The 16,452-nt window shown below is 41.5% G+C and overlaps 1 protein-coding gene across 1 annotated transcript in view; it reads left to right on the top strand.

Annotated features, from left to right (window-relative positions):
- The window catches only part of PRKAG2 (protein kinase AMP-activated non-catalytic subunit gamma 2), a 191,127-nt gene that overhangs the window by 147,093 nt on the left and 27,582 nt on the right, over nt 1-16,452 (top strand). The window contains exon 5 of the mRNA XM_088534770.1: nt 3,043-3,124. Coding sequence (XP_088390896.1) covers nt 3,043-3,124 — 82 coding nt within the window. The remainder of the gene's footprint in view (nt 1-3,042; nt 3,125-16,452) is intronic.

Raw genomic sequence — 16,452 nt, 5'->3', positions numbered from 1 at the left:
TTCATTATTAAGGGCATATATGACCTATATGACTGATTTTACTTTTACAGAAAATGAGTAATTCCCTTTACCCTAGAAAATTAACAAAAGCAAGCAAAGATAGGCAAAGTAAGCAGTTACCTGTTAAAATTTAAGTGCTACCCTTCCCAGAAGCCCTAAAACCTCTTTTGTTTACATCCACGTTTTTATGACTTTTGTTGTTGTATCAACCTTGAGTTATTTGCTTTCCTTGGCCTCCACAAAGATTGCTGGCACTGCTCTATTAAACCTCTGTATCAGCACTGTGTCATAGGTCCCCGTTCTTAGGCATAAGTGATGCCCCTGGAAGAACTAAACCTGGCAAAGAAGAAATTTATTTGGGCAATTTCTTTTTTACACACATTTTTCTCGTAAGTTTTTATCATACAAAAGTGCCGCTTGTTTAGTATTTACTGTACAGAGTGTAGAGGGTCTCATCACATGGGTATCACAACCAGTGCAAAAGGGCAACCTGACACTGAAGCCAAACATTCAAATCCTAATCTAGACAAATCCCTAGGATATAGTTAATAGAAATCTCTTGTGGCAGGAGATCAAATAGTCTGAATACACAGAAATGGAAGTGTTGGAGTATATAACGTCATCTCACAGTGGCATTTATAGCTCCTTTGAAAGACAGATTTTTCCCTACTTTAACCAGGAATCCTTCTCTAATAAGGCAGGCAGTGTTTGTAGAAGGCTGGTATCCAAGCCCCTTTCAAATTTCTGCTGATTTCTATAATGTTGTGGTAGTTTACAATGAACACAGCAGTGGTTTCTTGGCTTGTGCTAAGACTGGCCTAAACAGACTGCGGGACTGCAGGCTGGTGAAGGATCGAGTTTCTGCCTTTACTTCTCAATTTCCTTTGTGGTTTTTTTTTTTGAACACTGCAGAGACTACAGCTTAGCTACAATGTTTCCATTGCAAATCTCTGCTATATATTAAATTACTGCCTTTAAATTGTATTGCCTTTTCTCAGTCTAGATACAGTTTCTGCTAATGTAAAACCCTGGTACTGCAGTAAGCTCATGTGCAGAGCAGCTCATTGCACAAAACAGGCTTAAGTGTCGTATTATAAATATACAGCTGTGTTTTACAGCAGGTGAAATACACTGCACACCTTTGAAAATTCCCTTTCATTTCCATTTACAAACAACATTGGAGCGGTCTTTTCTCATGTCTCTTGTTCCCTAGATGAGTAAGCAGAGTAAATACCCACTCTGTTTAAAAAAAAAAAGAAGCGAAATCATGTCAGTTAGTAACTTATTTCTAATCAAATATCATCCCCCCCCCTTTTTTTGTTAACAAAATAGGAAAATAAAAAGATCAAAATCAAAACAAGTGAGACAGAAGCCAAACTATTTAGATCTTCTAAAGCTTTCTGCGATAATAACTTCTACAGCATTTTATAAATTAGTATCAACTGTCTTGGTATTTTCTGTGGTTGAACATCTACAGTACTTATTGCACTCCTATTTTTTTTAATATAGCTGTGAGTGAAATATTTTAGGATTTTCTTCCCAAAGGGGCTTTGCAGGAAAGAAAAAAGTGGGAATTTTTGCTGGATTGCTAGCTGGCCTACCCATAGGAGTGTCCCTGGAAAGAGGCGGCTATGGAAAAGCAGCAGCCCTCTGTCCCGGGAGGACCAGAGGTCATTCCCATGCCTGAAGCCCCTCTGGACGGCAGGGGTGACAGGCGGCTTTTCTGATTTCCCAAATGTTTTCCCTGAACCCCTCATGCTTTGCTGTTATACAGGCAGTGTTGTGTCGTCCTAGCCCCGCTTGCCCTTCCCGCCTCACGGGATTTGCGGAATTGCTGAAGCCTGAGACTGGTCTGGGGGGGACAGCTGGATTTTGAACACCCTCCGGGAGCTCTGGGATGTCCCTCGGAGCAGCACTGCCCACAAGGGCTGTTGCCATGGCCGGAGAAATAATCCTCTTGCCAGACAATGCTTTCTTTGAGGCCCAGGGTGAGCAGACAGCAGACTTTTCCTCGGCAGGTTTCTGAAGGAAAAATAGATAAACTGGGTGCCCGGGTGCCTTGCAGGGCCTTGGGCTACCTCTGACTATAGCAACCGGGTTTGCACCCGAAACACCAGTGTGTGAGCAATGGGCGCTCTGTTTTGGTGGAATTATTTAGATGTAATTTTAGAGCTTGATCACCCGGCCTGACGTGCTGGCTCACACCAGGCCGGCCCGGCCTCCGTTAAAAAATATTTATTTATTTTAAAAACGCGTCACTCGTGTGGGAGACCCCGGCGTTCGGGCTCCCCTCTCGTTCGCTGGAAATGGAAGCGCGGGCGCCCCGCGATGGCGGCGGCGCCGCCCGCCCCGGGGAGCCCCGTCAGCGCCGCGCCGCCCCGCCCCGCCCGGGCGAGCCCCTGCGCAAGGAAGCCCGGGAGAATCCCCCCTCCCCCCCGGGAGCAGTGGAACCGGCGGCTTCCCCGCTGCTGCCTCGCAGGTGAACGCGCGGGACCGTACCAAGCGCGGCCGGCGGGGGGGGAGCGGAGGACTTTCCTCCCCGCTTCACGCCGGCCGAGCGGAAAGCAGACGGGCGGCCCCGTCCGGCGCGCCCAGCGGGCTGCGCAAACTGGGCGGCTCGGCCCGGCTCTTGGAGCAGCGGCGGCAGCAAACTCTCCTCCTCTCCCCCCCGCTTTGCCTGCGTGAGTGGTAGTTACCGCTCCCCTCCCGGGCTCGACTGCAGCAAAACGGGATGTACCAACCGTGGCGGGGGGGCGGGAAGCCGTGCGCGGCCCTTGGCGCCGGGGGTTAATGGGCCGGGCGCCGCCGCCGCCGCCGCGAGGGAGGAAGGGCGAGTGCCGGTTCCTCCCCCTGGCCGTGCGTGTGGCGCGGGGGGCCGCGGGGCCGCCTCGTCCCGCCCTCCTCCTCCTCCTCCTCCTCCTCCTCCGTGCCCTGAGCGCGCGGCGGGAAGCGCGCTCGGCGCCGCCGCTCCCCTCGGCCGCGCCGGGGCCGCCGCGCCCGCGCCTGGATGCTCATCCCCTTCTCCTCTCTTCCCTCCCGCAGGCGGCGGCAGCGGCTCCGGATCCCTCGCAGCCCCCGGCCGCCTCCGAAGGGATGCTGGAGAAACTGGAGCTCGAAGATGAAGGTAAAAAAAAAAAAAAAAACGGGAGCGGGTGGGGAGGTGGTGCGCGCCTCTAATACAGGCGGGAGGGGGGGGGGGTGCAGCAGCCCTTGTGGCATCTTCCTCCTCCTCCTCCTCTTCATTAAAACGCTCCTTCCCCTCTAATACGGCCGCGATACCAAATATAGGCTGCGAGGGCCAGCCGCAAGCAAGGGGAGCTCCCGATCCCTGTGGCGTGGACCCTCCTCTCCTTAAAGAGGACCAAAATGGATCCAAACCATTTATTTTCCCCCACCCATCTTTAATTTTTTTATTATTTGTTAATGTTCTTAGCTGCCTTGTGCAGCACATGGTGTGCGTGGATCCGTCCCTGATATAGAGGAACTCCAGGCAAGTTTGTGCATCTCGCAGCCACCAAACTGCATCTTGGCAAAAAGCACGAAGGCTTCTCGCCCTTCTCGAACAAAGCCCTCACCTACCTCCTTAAAAAACAAAAGATCTCTGCCAAATATCGTGAGCTTTCATTTTTAGCAAGAATCGTGTCGGGGGATGCACGGCCACGCGCGTAGCTGGTCTCCCTGCTCCGGATTGTGGTGGCGAAAACTTCCCGGGATGCGTTTTGCTGGAGTCATTAGCCGGTGTGGTAAAATGTAGGGCAAATATTTAAGGAAAACTTTGAAAATAGGAGGCTGAGTCATTCTGTGAAAAGAAATGTCGAAGCCAGCGTGCTAATAAGCCAGCTTCTTGGTTGCTCTCGTGCTTTTTTTGCAGTTGGGTAGGACTGGTCTGACAAAATATCAACTTTATTCCAAAAACTGTGTGTGAGTGATTGCATGTTGGAAAAAAAAAAAAAAAAAAAACCTCGTAATGGCTGAATCCCTTAAGTTTTGTTCTTAATAAGTCCAGACAAAGTTGAATTGTGGAGTAATGAAATGGATTTTGAAAGTGAGTAAATATGAGTATTTGCAAGGGAGTTGTTACTAACTGATAGTTACTCTTCTTGCACTTTTTTAATATCTTGATTTTGTGCTTATTCTAGACTGTTTAAACTGGAGGGCTGGTTTATGTGTATAAATGTAATGTTTGTGTGTTTGCATAAATCTGGTTACTTCTAGAGAGCAGACTCTAAAAACTTGCTGACTCATTGACAATTAAGCCATTTTAGGAACTTTTTAAAACACTTTAGAAACTGCTATATCAGAATGGGAGATCTGTTTTTAAAAAAGCCCTCAATTCTGGAACAACTTTGGAATTTTAACATTAGTGGCATGTTGTATTATTTGGAGATATTCGATTCAGCTGAATATTGGTAAAATCATTGCAATAATATAACCTACCTTATTTTCTTCAGAAAGTTTGGTGGTTGCTGCTGGCTTTCAAACTTTTGATTAATTTTCATGTCTCTGAATTCTTCTAACTTTAAAGCTAAGACTTTGCCTGGGGATACAGAGACTGGTTTGGGGAGAGCAGTGCAGGGATCTGTCAAAGGCGATTGCTTAATAGCAAACCTGTGACCAGTTCAGAATATAGTATGTGAACTTTGAAAGGAATTGGTCACCTCATATAATCTGAAAGACTAGTGAAAATCTAGTTTTATGCCTAATTTCGAAGTCAAATGGAAAGGAAGTCTAATAGATTCAGAGGCTAAGATGTAAATAACATCTGTCTTGCTGTTAAGAGTGCTATAGGAGAAGTCCCGTAGAAGGAGAATGACAGAAAAACTGGGATGCAGGTGAAAATACAGCAGTTAAGTTGCAATACCTGTTTTATGACCTTTTTTTTTTGTACTGCATGCTGTAGTTGCATTTATGCTAATATTGGTGATCAGGGAGTAAAATAAGATTTGACAAGGCTCACTGTTTTTGTTGAATGGCAGTTAGGAAGTGCTCAGAGGGTTGGCAACTTCTTGGAAATCTTGATTACATTTCATTAAGTGGATGCAGCAACACTGTAACTGAGAATCTTTTGTCAGATTAAGTGGCCTCTCTCCAGTGATACCTAAAATTGTAAGTGAAATTAGAAATTTGAAGCTTGTTCTGAATTTGCTTTTCTGACTACTACTTCTAAGTATTTCACCTTTCTAGCTTTCAAGTTTCTCTACCCATCAACAGTTGATAACTATCTTGTGTATCAAATTATGCTGCCGTTCTTTTGAAACAGAGCTTAATAAAAAGAGCTGAAAAGTGAGGCTCAACTCAATGTATGCAGAGAATGCCTCCCAGTATGCTGAAATGGAGTTTTGCTTGCCATTCTCCTCGAAGATCGCACAAATGAGAATCTGAAAGCACAGAAGACATTCATTTAATTTGAATTCTAATTAAGAGGGATAAATTGAAGAAGTAGTACAAGAAAAACATATACTCTGGGTAGCACTGTAACGAATAGGCAATCTAGCCTGATGAGATGATTTCTAAATAAAATGTTCTGTCAACTCAAGGGGAATGTTTTTTCCCTGGTCTGAACACTTTGTACCTAGTAAGTGTGTACAGTGTGGTACATACTGTTGCCATCCCAGAAAGAAGTGCTACCTTCCTCTTTTTTTTTTTTTTGAAAAAAAAAACCAAAAACGTATTTACATCATGTATCTGACTGGATTCTCTAGGATCAATGTAACTTTTTATTTGTTGGTTACTAGTCCTCTTCTCTTGTTTGCCTTGATAATGCTGTCTTCATATGAGATGTAATAGCAAAAGGCACCAAAATGGTGTTTAGCAGCCTCAGCTGTACTAACCAAAAACAAGAGAGGCTGGTATGCGCACAGAGGGGAAGGATGGATAGGCCAGTGGATATTTATTTTGTTTAGGATTCTCTAAGGAGCCTTTTCCCAACAGCAGTCAGAGCAGAAAAATAAAAAGCCTCTTGTAGGAAGTGCAGAGCCTCCTGCCATCAAGGATGTTCAGTTTCAAATGAACAGAAGACTTGTTAGGTAAAACAGAGTGAATTCATCCTGTTCAGTGTTCCTTGGGGGTGGGAATGACCTACCAAAGTCTTCTCTAATGGAATGCCACCTCTTGATGGGTGAAGAGTTTCATTAGAGCCTGAAACAGATTCGTGTGAAGGCAGCTCACCTAAAAAAGGTGTATAAGCTGTGAGTTGTTGTTTGTGCAATCATGTTTTATATTGATGTGGAACAAGCAAGTGCTAGCGCTGGTCTTTGCTCCTGTTCAATGTCAGGAGTAGTTATGGGATTTGTTTTATGGAGAGTAGGATGGGTTTGGGAAAGAACAAGGACAAATTATTCTGAAGATCTATTGGGAAAAAAAAAAAGGCTTTAGTTAACTATTTACACAGATTAGCTTTAATTTATTAAGCTGGAATTCCAGAAATGGCAGCTACCAGTGCTGTAAGAGTAGAGCCTGGGTTACAGTAGCAAACCCCTATGTGCCAGTTGTATGAGTTGAGTTGGTATGGTTTTAGCATGTTATTCTGGAAACTAGTTTTATTGCAGTGTTGGCTCATATCCGTGTCTGCCTTCCACCTTCCATTTGTTCAATTTGGCAATAAAGTAGCAGCTACCATTGAGGCACAATTAACTACTTTTCTTTGTTATTTGCTAGCCTAAGGAGTCTTTACAAGGTGTTTTATGCAGAGTGAGTTAAGTTAATTGCATGTTTCTCCAGTGCTCAAGTGCTAGTTCAGGAAAGTGAATTCTGCAAGCTGCAGTCAGCAGCATTTGCATCATGGGGCTGGTGCTCTGTCTCCCCAGTGCTCGACTTCCCTGGATTGCTGCGTGAAGTAGCCTTAGACAGCTAAGGGATTATCAATTTGTGTTAGAATGGAATCTCTCCTAGCAATGCTCTGGCCGTCATCGCAGTTCCTTCCTTCGTGTCAGGCATCTCCATCAACATCTCCTTGTTTCTGCCTGTCTCTCAAAAGAGACTTTCACCAGCAATTGCATCTCCTCTTAACTAATTGTTGCATCTGGCTTAATTCCGCCCCCATTCTACAGATTTTCTAGAAACCAGTTTCTTCAGTTTTTAATTTTGTGCCTGTCTCTCACCGTCCCTGAATTTCTGAGTCAAGGTATGAAAAATAGCGTGACATATGTTCAATCGCTGCTCCAGCTCTATTTGCTCAGGTCTTATTTTTCTGTCATTTTGAAACAAATACATCAGGGGGATGAGGGAATTGCTTGCGACAAACTTCCTAGAGTTAAGAAAAGCAAATCTTGTCTATTCGAGTTCTTAGCTTTATTGGTTTGTGCAAGAAATTATGATCTAGTGGCTTGCTGTCATAGGCAACTTCATGTCCATTTTATTATATAGTAACATCATGAAAGTTTCCATGAGAAATTCTTCTCTCTTCGGAGCTGGAGGGTGGATATTATGTATAGAATTATATACAAATAAAACTTAAAGTCTTGTTAGAACAGTGTGAAAGAAGCTATTTGGAGCTTTGTTTCTTAGTTGAAGGCTGTTTCTGTGTTTGTCTGTAGGATTTGCACACAGGTCATTACCTTGTGTCGGGATTGCCTGTGGTTCTTTTTAACTCAGTGCTCCTTGGCAGCCAGTCTTAACCCTTTCTCTGCTTCTCCATAAGGTACAACTGTTATTCTTAACATGATATTTAGCCTTAAAATGAGGAAAGGACCACTTTGTTTTGGCTAGGGAATATTTTATTTCATAGCACCTAAAAAAACGCAAAGTAGCAACCTGGAGAAACAAACTCTTTAGGGTTTATCCCTTTGGCAAATGGTATTTTAGTGTTGAAAAAGATATAGCTCTTGCAGCGGCCATGCTCTAAAATTCTCTGCTTCTGTTCTTGGACAACCAGGAGCTTCTCCATGGAAAAGTTTCTGGAATATTTAATGTGGTCAAAACAAGTTATTTTCCCTAATCTCATTCTTGAAAATATTGAAGCAGTTTTTGTGTTTGAGACACTTTTTTTTTTTTTTAAAAAAAAAAGGTGGTGGTAGTGGGGAAATGTCTTGCATGGAGACTTCGAGGCCAGATGATCACTTTGGCAAAGTTGCAAGCAACTGAAAACAGGATCTAATAGGAAGTGTTGGAGCTGGTCCGTGAGGAGTATTGAGACAAGTTGGTGTTCCCCTGTACTTGAAAGATGTTGTTACTTCAGGTGTATGCAAAAGATATTGTTACTTCAGGTGTATGCAGGGGTGATGGTGTCTGGTGGCCAAGATGAAGTGGTGTTTCACAATAAGCAACACTGGGCGCTCGTGCTTTTCTCTGCCTTAGGTGAGGAGCACGGATTCTCTTCTTCAGGAAACTTTATAGGTGGTGATCTGCAATATTGAGTCAGGTAACCTCTCCGTTGTCCTGTGTGTGCAGGGAGGGCAGTGTAGAAAGTAATATTATCATCTTGGTAGTTTGATAACCTCAGCTCTTGGCTCTCCTGGTTAAGGCAGTGCTCTTGAAAAATTAGTGCTTTGGGGCATGACTGAGTATGAACTAGGGGTGAGCTCATTTAAACTGAAGTAATGCCAGTGTGACAAGAGCAGTAATGTAAGAGTTGCATAGGAAAATGGAATGGCATTGAGCAAGTGAGCCTTATACAAGTTGCTAACCTATTTTAAGAGATGTTTGTGCTTACAAACAACTTTTAGCAGATGTGACCGTCCTTCAAGGTGGGACTTATCTGATGTGTGCTGTGTAGAGTAGAAGGGGGTTACTAACAAAGGGTAGATCGTGAATTCTGGGAAGGAAATTCCTCTGTGGAAGGCTTAAACTAGTGATTACTATTAACGTATAGCCAAAGTAGTTGAGTGGGTTAAAGCTGCATTTTAGATTTGCCTACCGTGCTTGGCATCAAGGAGCTCTGGAAAGCCCTTCACTTCTAAAAGTCAGGCATATCTAACATGCTTTCAAATGTGAATGTGATACGGAAATCTTCAAGGCAGCCTTTGAATTTTATTTGAATAAATTTAACCTTTTTTAATATATAATTATTTCCTCTGTGTTCAATTTTATATGAATTTTGCTGTTTTATGTATATCAATTTGAAGACCTCTACTGCTCCAGTATTTAAAACATTACCAAACTTGACTGTGGGTAAAATTAAATTTTTATATGCTTTAAACTAATGTTATATATACATATATACACACACATATATATTCCTAAAGGCTATTTTTTTTTCTCTGCATTTTGTAACTGAATAGTTAGCTCTGGCACTGAGTGTTTTCAGCGTCTGAATCGACTTTGTTGCTTTCACCATTTCCTTAAACTGTAGTATTCTTCCTGCTGCTAGGATTGTTTGAATTTGTACCATTGCAAAAAGACAGAAGAGACTTGAGATGCTGGAAAAGTGAGCAAAATTGAATAGGTGTAGATATGGGCTGTTCATGTGACCCTAGGATATAAAACTCATCTTAAGGTGGGAAACTAAAAGGCTTTGCTCACTTGGTCCAATAGAAGGAAGTCGAAGAAGGGATATGGTAACGCTATGGAAGTGCATCTTGGATGGGGCAGGAAGGAGGTAAACACCAAAGAGGAAAATTGGCTAAAGGGCAAGATTGGCACAAGAACAAATGGGTATAAGCTCTTCCTGTACAAGCCTTGAAATTGTATTCTAACTTCCAGCCTAATTACTAGAGAAATGAGGTTGTAGAATAGACTTTGAATGCTTCAAATCATTTAAAGGTGGAGCAGCATTGCCCTGTCAGAGGTATCCTGTGGTTCCTTGCAACTGAAGGCTCTGACCAGCGTAATGCAGAAGGTGAAAACCTTGTCTTGGTTTTCTCCATGCAGCTGCATGTTTATCCCCTGCCATGGTCTTGCTTGAGCACTCTGGTATTCCTGATTTTGCACTAACCCTTCTGTATTGTGTGGACGTGGTAAGTTTGGAGGAAGGTGAACTTTAGGGGGAACTGCAATTAATTGTGATGTAGAGAATGGATCAATAGAATTTCTAAACTAGGATCCAGAAAAGCGTATATGAAAATACACTATTGGATGTGTGTTGGGTCTCACCTACTTATCTAGCTAGTTGCTAATTCTGTTTCTGGGTAGCCCTTAGCAATACATCTGCCAATATATAGGTCTCTTAAGTCATATATTGAATCCAAATTTATACTCTATTAAAATTTGCATGCAGATTAACAAACCTTTAGAAGAAATAGCAATAATAGCAAGCCAGAAAATATTGGCATGCATAGGGATGGAAGCAGAAGCAATGCATACATAAGAAGTGGCTAGAGAAACATGAAAATGTAAGTACTGAATTATTAAAAGCATAAAGTTAGGATGCTGTAAGTAGTTATTCAAGACTTGGAATCAAGAGTTGAAGAATTGACCTGAGGAATACCTGAAATACTCACTTTATTAGTTTGGACTAAATTATTTTTCCACCAAAACAAAAAATGAATCTTGATCCTAAGATCTTAAGTCTTATACCTAAAAACTTTTTCATTTGTGTAACATATATATAACATATATATATAGGATGCTTTAAGTTTAGGATCTTAGTATACAGTGGAAAAAAAAAGGTCTTTTAAAGATTAGATGCTTGTCCTGTTCAGTAAAGATATGGCTGTGTCTTGTGAAGATTTATTCACATTAAAAATGCTTCTGTTGTAGACAATACTTTGGTTAAGCTGTGTATTTAGGTTTGGTTTTAAATTCTTAACAATTTAATGCATATCTCTCTTTTAAAATACAGTATGTGAGTACAGTATGTGTATGTAGTAGGATTTATACTTCCTTTAAAGAAACTGTACAATTTATTTTTTTTAATCCATGTTTCTTTAAAGGCAGTATTTCTAATGAGACAGTTTAGCTTAGACTCTGATTAAACACTTACCCTTAATCTTCCTTGAACTCAACACTCCAGCATACGGTTCCTAATATTAATTATTCAAAGTTTAATACCATTTTTGGTTTCCTGTGTTTTGTGGCCTGTGTCTCCCAGGCCTTGCCTGCATTCCAGACAGGCGACATCTTAAATTAGATCTTTGTTTGGGATGCTTGGAGAAAAATCATGCTGCTTGTTGTTGAGGAAAGAACTTGAACATGTTTTAGAAAATTCTTCAGGTTAACTCATTCTTTATTGTGGTGGAATCAGAGACGTTAAGTTGCAGTCTGAAGTTTCTCCCTGTACTCACTAAACCTCACACATGTATTTTTCCTCAAAATACAAATTGTGACCAAAAACGTGCAGTAGGCTTTTTTTTTTAAAAAAAAAAAATATATTATTATTGTTTTAAATCGTCATTTGGACTTCTGATATTTCTTGCCTATTCCTCAGTTGTTTAGTCCCAGGGCAGTTCTTGCTTGTAAATAAGTGAGTTTGCCTGCCTGCCTGGACAAGAAATGCAGTTACTTTGATTAGCTCTGGAATGTGAAATTTCTTAAGATGCTCTTCACTTTGTCTGCCTCAAATTGCACTTAATCGCTTATTTATTCACATAGCCAGCAGAGAGCTACAGAATAAAATAAGTAGTAATTTCTCAGTTCATTCACCAAGACCCTTTAATTCCAAAAATGAGGGACAAGTTTCAGTGCAGGATTTCTAAGTGAGCCATGAATACAAGGAGGACTGTAAACAGATACTGAACATTTTATTGTTTCAGGCAGCTTTTAAATTTCTTTTATAAATCTTGGGGGTATTACTACAGTTTGGGGAATTAGAGATTTTTAAGCTCAAAGCCTGGAACTATGGATCCTCTGAAGTATCCTCAGGTATAAAATAGCCTATTTTGTTTTTCCCTAAAACAGGATGTGCCTAGGCAGTTGCTGACAACGTTTACCTCCCTCCATATTCAGGACCTCTAGGGAAGGAGTCTGCACAATAATGCAGGGCTGTTTAGTCAACTTCAAATTGAGGAGTGGTTAATACTTCTCTGGCAGCTGTGTGTATTGTTTTGTTGTTTTGTTTTTAAAATACAAGGTACCTGCTTTCTTTTTCTTTCTTTCTTTTTTTTTTCCTTCCTCCTGCTCATTGTACCGTCCTAAATGGCAATTGCTCTTCAACTTGCTCTATCCCCTACAACAGCACAGATCACCTAAATGATAGCAGATTAGGTCTTTCTCAATTGTAGTGCTATTTAGTCACTCCCCTAACTCCTGTTTGTCCTGGTGAGTGCTCTTTCCTGACTCTGGTATTCTTTAGAAGGTCATATTAACTCCAAGCGATTTATGAATTCAGTTTGAAGATATCCTGATTCTTAAAGTTCTGCAGCTGCTTCTAGCCTCTATTGCAAGCTTGTTAAAAAAACATTCTATTCTGTGCACAAGAAGGTATAGGTATAAGCAATTCTAAATTTCGTGTTCAAAAGTGTCTTAAAAACTTTGATCATCTTCCTAGAGCTGAAATGTCTAAGTTGTGTCTTTTTGTTGTTGTTGTTTAAGCTCATCATTATTAATAAATGCAACTTTTTTTTCCCCCCAAGACTGAAGCAGTAAGATAGTATGGGCTTATTTCTCCAATTACTATTTACCTGCTAATGTACTTCTCTCTTATTTCATGAACTCATTTGCAGAATGAATTACAATTTGCAACACATGGCTCAATCTTTCTAATGTTATCCTTGTGTGTTTATTACTTTCTTTTTTTTCTTTAAACCCTCTTCTTGCTAACCCAAGTCGTCTATTCTTGTTGTAACGTATAATTGGATTCATCTTGGATCACTAAGGAAGCTTCCCATACTGATCTCTAGATAAGCTTCCTATCACTTCTTTGTATCACAGTATTTTATGTTTGTAAACTTAATATGATCTTTCTTTAGCTGCCAGCTTGTGCATTCCTTTCGAGCAGGGTGGGAAATGTTCAATCTGCAACTTCCATGTCATATAGCCTGTGGCTGCGTGAATAATGCTGCTGTGGAAGGTTAGTGTGTGGTCTGCCAGGATATTTTAAAGTTCTTTGCACCTTTTATAAAGAAAAGATTTCTCATCTTTGTCATTACACTATCTTTATTGGTTCCTTACATTTAAAATCCTTTTAATCTCATGGAACAAGCAACTCCTATCACTTTCATCAAATAACTTTCTACATATTAGACTTTAAAGCAGCCTTTTTTCCCTCCTCTTAAAATGAGAAATAGTAATTTGCTAGCATTTGTTGCCGTGTTTGCAGCAAAGCTCTTCCTGGCAGGTTCTAAGAACCTGATGATTTATCTCCTGCCATGTGCAATAGGCATCTTCCATGTTTCTTTGCCCCTATACCTTATTCCATGAGTGCTTATTCCCTCCTCTTCCCCCTGCATCTTCCTCTTGGTTAAACAGAAATTAAATGATACAGCACAAACTCACTTCTTTCTCTCTCTTTTTCTGTTTCTTTTTTTTTTCCCCCTTCCCCAGCTTGCCCATCTTAAGTTATGCCAGTATTCCTGTCCTACCAAGTATGACCCTGATTATGCTTTTGGGAACTTGGTTCTTGTCCACTTTTTTCTCTGCTTCTGATACTTGGGTAGACAGCTTAGCAGGCTGAAAAGTTATGCCCTCATGTTGTTGTTTTCTGTGACAAAATGACAGTTTCTCCCAGTCCCTAAGTTCTTATGTTTTTTACTGGATATGACATATACTTTTTTTGGTCTGTATATCCATCAAACTTTTAAAAATCCTTGCTCTGCTGGCAAATTAGTCTTATTTAACCTTTCTCTTGGTTGAGGGTCCCATTGCAGAGACACTTTGTCCTCTAAGGAATAGCTTGTGTTTCTTGCTGCTTGGTGCACTGAGGTTTAACTATATCTCTTCTTTGTGTTATTACAGTTAGTGATTTACATTAGAGCTACTGTCTCCTCCTTCTAAGTCAAGGATATTAAGGAAGTTACCCAGTAAGTTCAGTCTGGATGCTGTCATATGTGCTATAGCCAGTTTTGGGGACAATTTTCACATAAAAGTGTGGGCAGGAGAACAGCTAGCAGGCTTAAGTGACATATCTTTAACCTGTTGTGTGTTTTGGCCAGGGGTATCTCTAGTGATAGGGAAAGAAGGTAACTCCTGCTGCCTCGTGCATGTGATTAGCCACCCTCCTGTCTCTGGTCTGGTCTGACGGAGCTACGCTGGCTTAATGGCTAGTTGCCATGGCCAGGGTGGTGGCCCTCTGTGTATTCCTGCCCTTCCCTTTTGCTCCGCAAGCTAATCTGCTTGCCACAGGGCTAGACGTGGGAGCCCACCAGCCCTAAAGCTGGCACTACCCAAAAGCAAGTAATTCCTGGCCATTTCAGCTTTTGCAAACAGTTCTTTGTCAATCCAGAACGGGTGTGAGGAGGGGCCGAGCCCGGGTAGCGCATGGAAGGGGAGCAGGAGCTGCGGGCACCGTTCTGGGCTGCTGTGGAGCTGCAGCTTTTGCCATGGCCTGTGACGAGGTAACGTCATTCTGTCCTTACTGGCAAAGGAGCACTGGTCAGGGAGGTGAAAAACTGTCAAATGACTCAGGCCAGATGTGCATCCACAGCTCTCGAAGCGCTGTCTTCGCAGTGAAGATATATGTTTGTCTAAGTTCAGTTTGCTTCTATGTCTTTGTTAACAAAACTTAGTTATTTTGATTAAGTGATATGAGCAATAATAACTTGGAGTGTTTTTGTTGGTATTTTTACTAAAGTTTGTAGCATAATTATACCAGTACATCTTTCCTAATGCACTGCTGTTGGATCAGGTCTGTAGTTAACCCTGGGATGAAAAACTTTTGTTTTTCAAACTGCAAAATATCAATTCTTTATCATGTGAAATGTGACATTGAATATATTACTTGAAGTTTTGATTTTTCTGTGAGTATGACTTGGAATATGTTGCAGGTGCATTTGTGGGCCATAGCTGAAAAGAAAATATGTTTACTAGCAAGTAGGTTATTAAGTACATGTGAATACCATGGAATGTTTTTCACCCTGCCCTTTGTTATTTTTTTTAAATTAAGCTGCTGAACTGGCCAAATGGATATAGTCGCACTCCTGGGTCCTTTAGATGTAGAAGAGTTTAGGATTGGGAATGCTTAGTTCCTATTGCTGTAAGGAAGCTCTAAGCCTCTGAAGTTCTACATTTTCCCAGACTAATTCTGATAAAATTAGTAAAAAAAAAAAAAAAAAAAAAAAAAAAAGTATACGTGTGGTTTATATCTTCCTCTCAGTTGCTCTTAGTAGTTAACTGAGGTGTTCATAGGTTGGTTAACTGAGTTCAGGTATGTTTTTGGCATATTGCTCCAAGCCACTTTAAGTGCATTTCAAATTCGACAGTTGTTTTGACGGTAAATTCAGAAATGTTGTTTATGCGAACAGTCCTTCAGGACTGAGTTTTCTTGTGTTCTTTAAATGTTCAGAGAATTGCTAAAGCTACCACCTCAATCTAATCGTGAGGAGCAGGGTGCTCTGGAGAGAGTTGTGCAGCTGCAGTGACATGATTGGGGTCTGTGGTTAAAATAACTCTTAAATCAGATGGGGGGAAATGGTCTGCGAGGAACACACAGTCGTTCTTTCAAATGCTCCTGAAACCACACACTAAACTTGAAATGCTACTGCATTTCCAGTTCAGAAAGACAAAGAACAAAATATAGCTATAATTTAAAAACACAAAATAATAACTTTTTCTGTTATCTGTTTATTGAAACTAGGAATCCCTTGTGGGTCAGGCCCATACTGTTGGGCAGGCCCTATGTGAATGTAGCACAGAAAGTGTTGTGTATCTCAGTAAGAGGCTGCTTTTTGTTTTGTTTTTGTTTTCTTTTTTGAAGATCTTGAAAGAGAAGGGAAGAGTGGGAACTGCAGGTGGCTGTTCTTTAGATCTTTGAATAGTTTCATTTCCTACTTTGAAGTCTCTCTATCTGTAGGAATAAATAATATGATGATGTAGTTGAAGAGAGACCTACAAAAGATGCTCTGTGTTTCAGGAACTCAAACTTCCACAGTCTTGCAGGCTTTCTGGTGGCCTTGTTTTCTGCTCTTTCTGCCAGAACTCAACTGTTTATTGGTGTGCTCTTCTCCTCCCTCCTTACTCAGGATTCACATTCCTCCTGCTGCCAATCTCCTTTGTCCATGAGCCAGTGAGCACCCAGATCGTGGGCTAGGACCGAGGACAGGATTCGCAGTGGCGGTCGGATGCGGCTCCATGTTTTCAGTGAGCTTTCCCAGCATACAGAATGGACTGCAGCAGGAGGAATGTGACAGTTAGCTGCTCCAGAGTAATTCTTGCAGACAGATACGTGATTTAGATGAGAATTCTAACTTGCTTGAAGAAACTCACCAGCAAGCCTTTAAGGGAAGACAACCCACCCAAGGTGGACAAGGTAGCTTTGTGGGAAACTAAGATTTTATTTTCTAGCTCCAAACACCAGGTCCTCATTGTGCTAATGGCCCTAAGCTCCACAAAATAGATTTCAGGCTCAGCTGCGTTGTCTCTAGTGAATTTGAGAAGCCCTTGTAACAGATCCCCAGGTAGTGTTTTGCTCCTGTGTATCTAATA

The sequence above is a fragment of the Tinamus guttatus genome, unplaced genomic scaffold (genome assembly GCF_059628265.1).
Source record: "Tinamus guttatus ecotype Peru unplaced genomic scaffold, ASM5962826v1 Tinamus_guttatus_pri_ptg000599l, whole genome shotgun sequence".
Taxonomy (NCBI): domain Eukaryota; kingdom Metazoa; phylum Chordata; class Aves; order Tinamiformes; family Tinamidae; genus Tinamus; species Tinamus guttatus.
The sequence above is the reverse complement of the archived record's forward strand: the minus strand, read 5'-3'. Positions and strand labels throughout refer to the sequence as shown.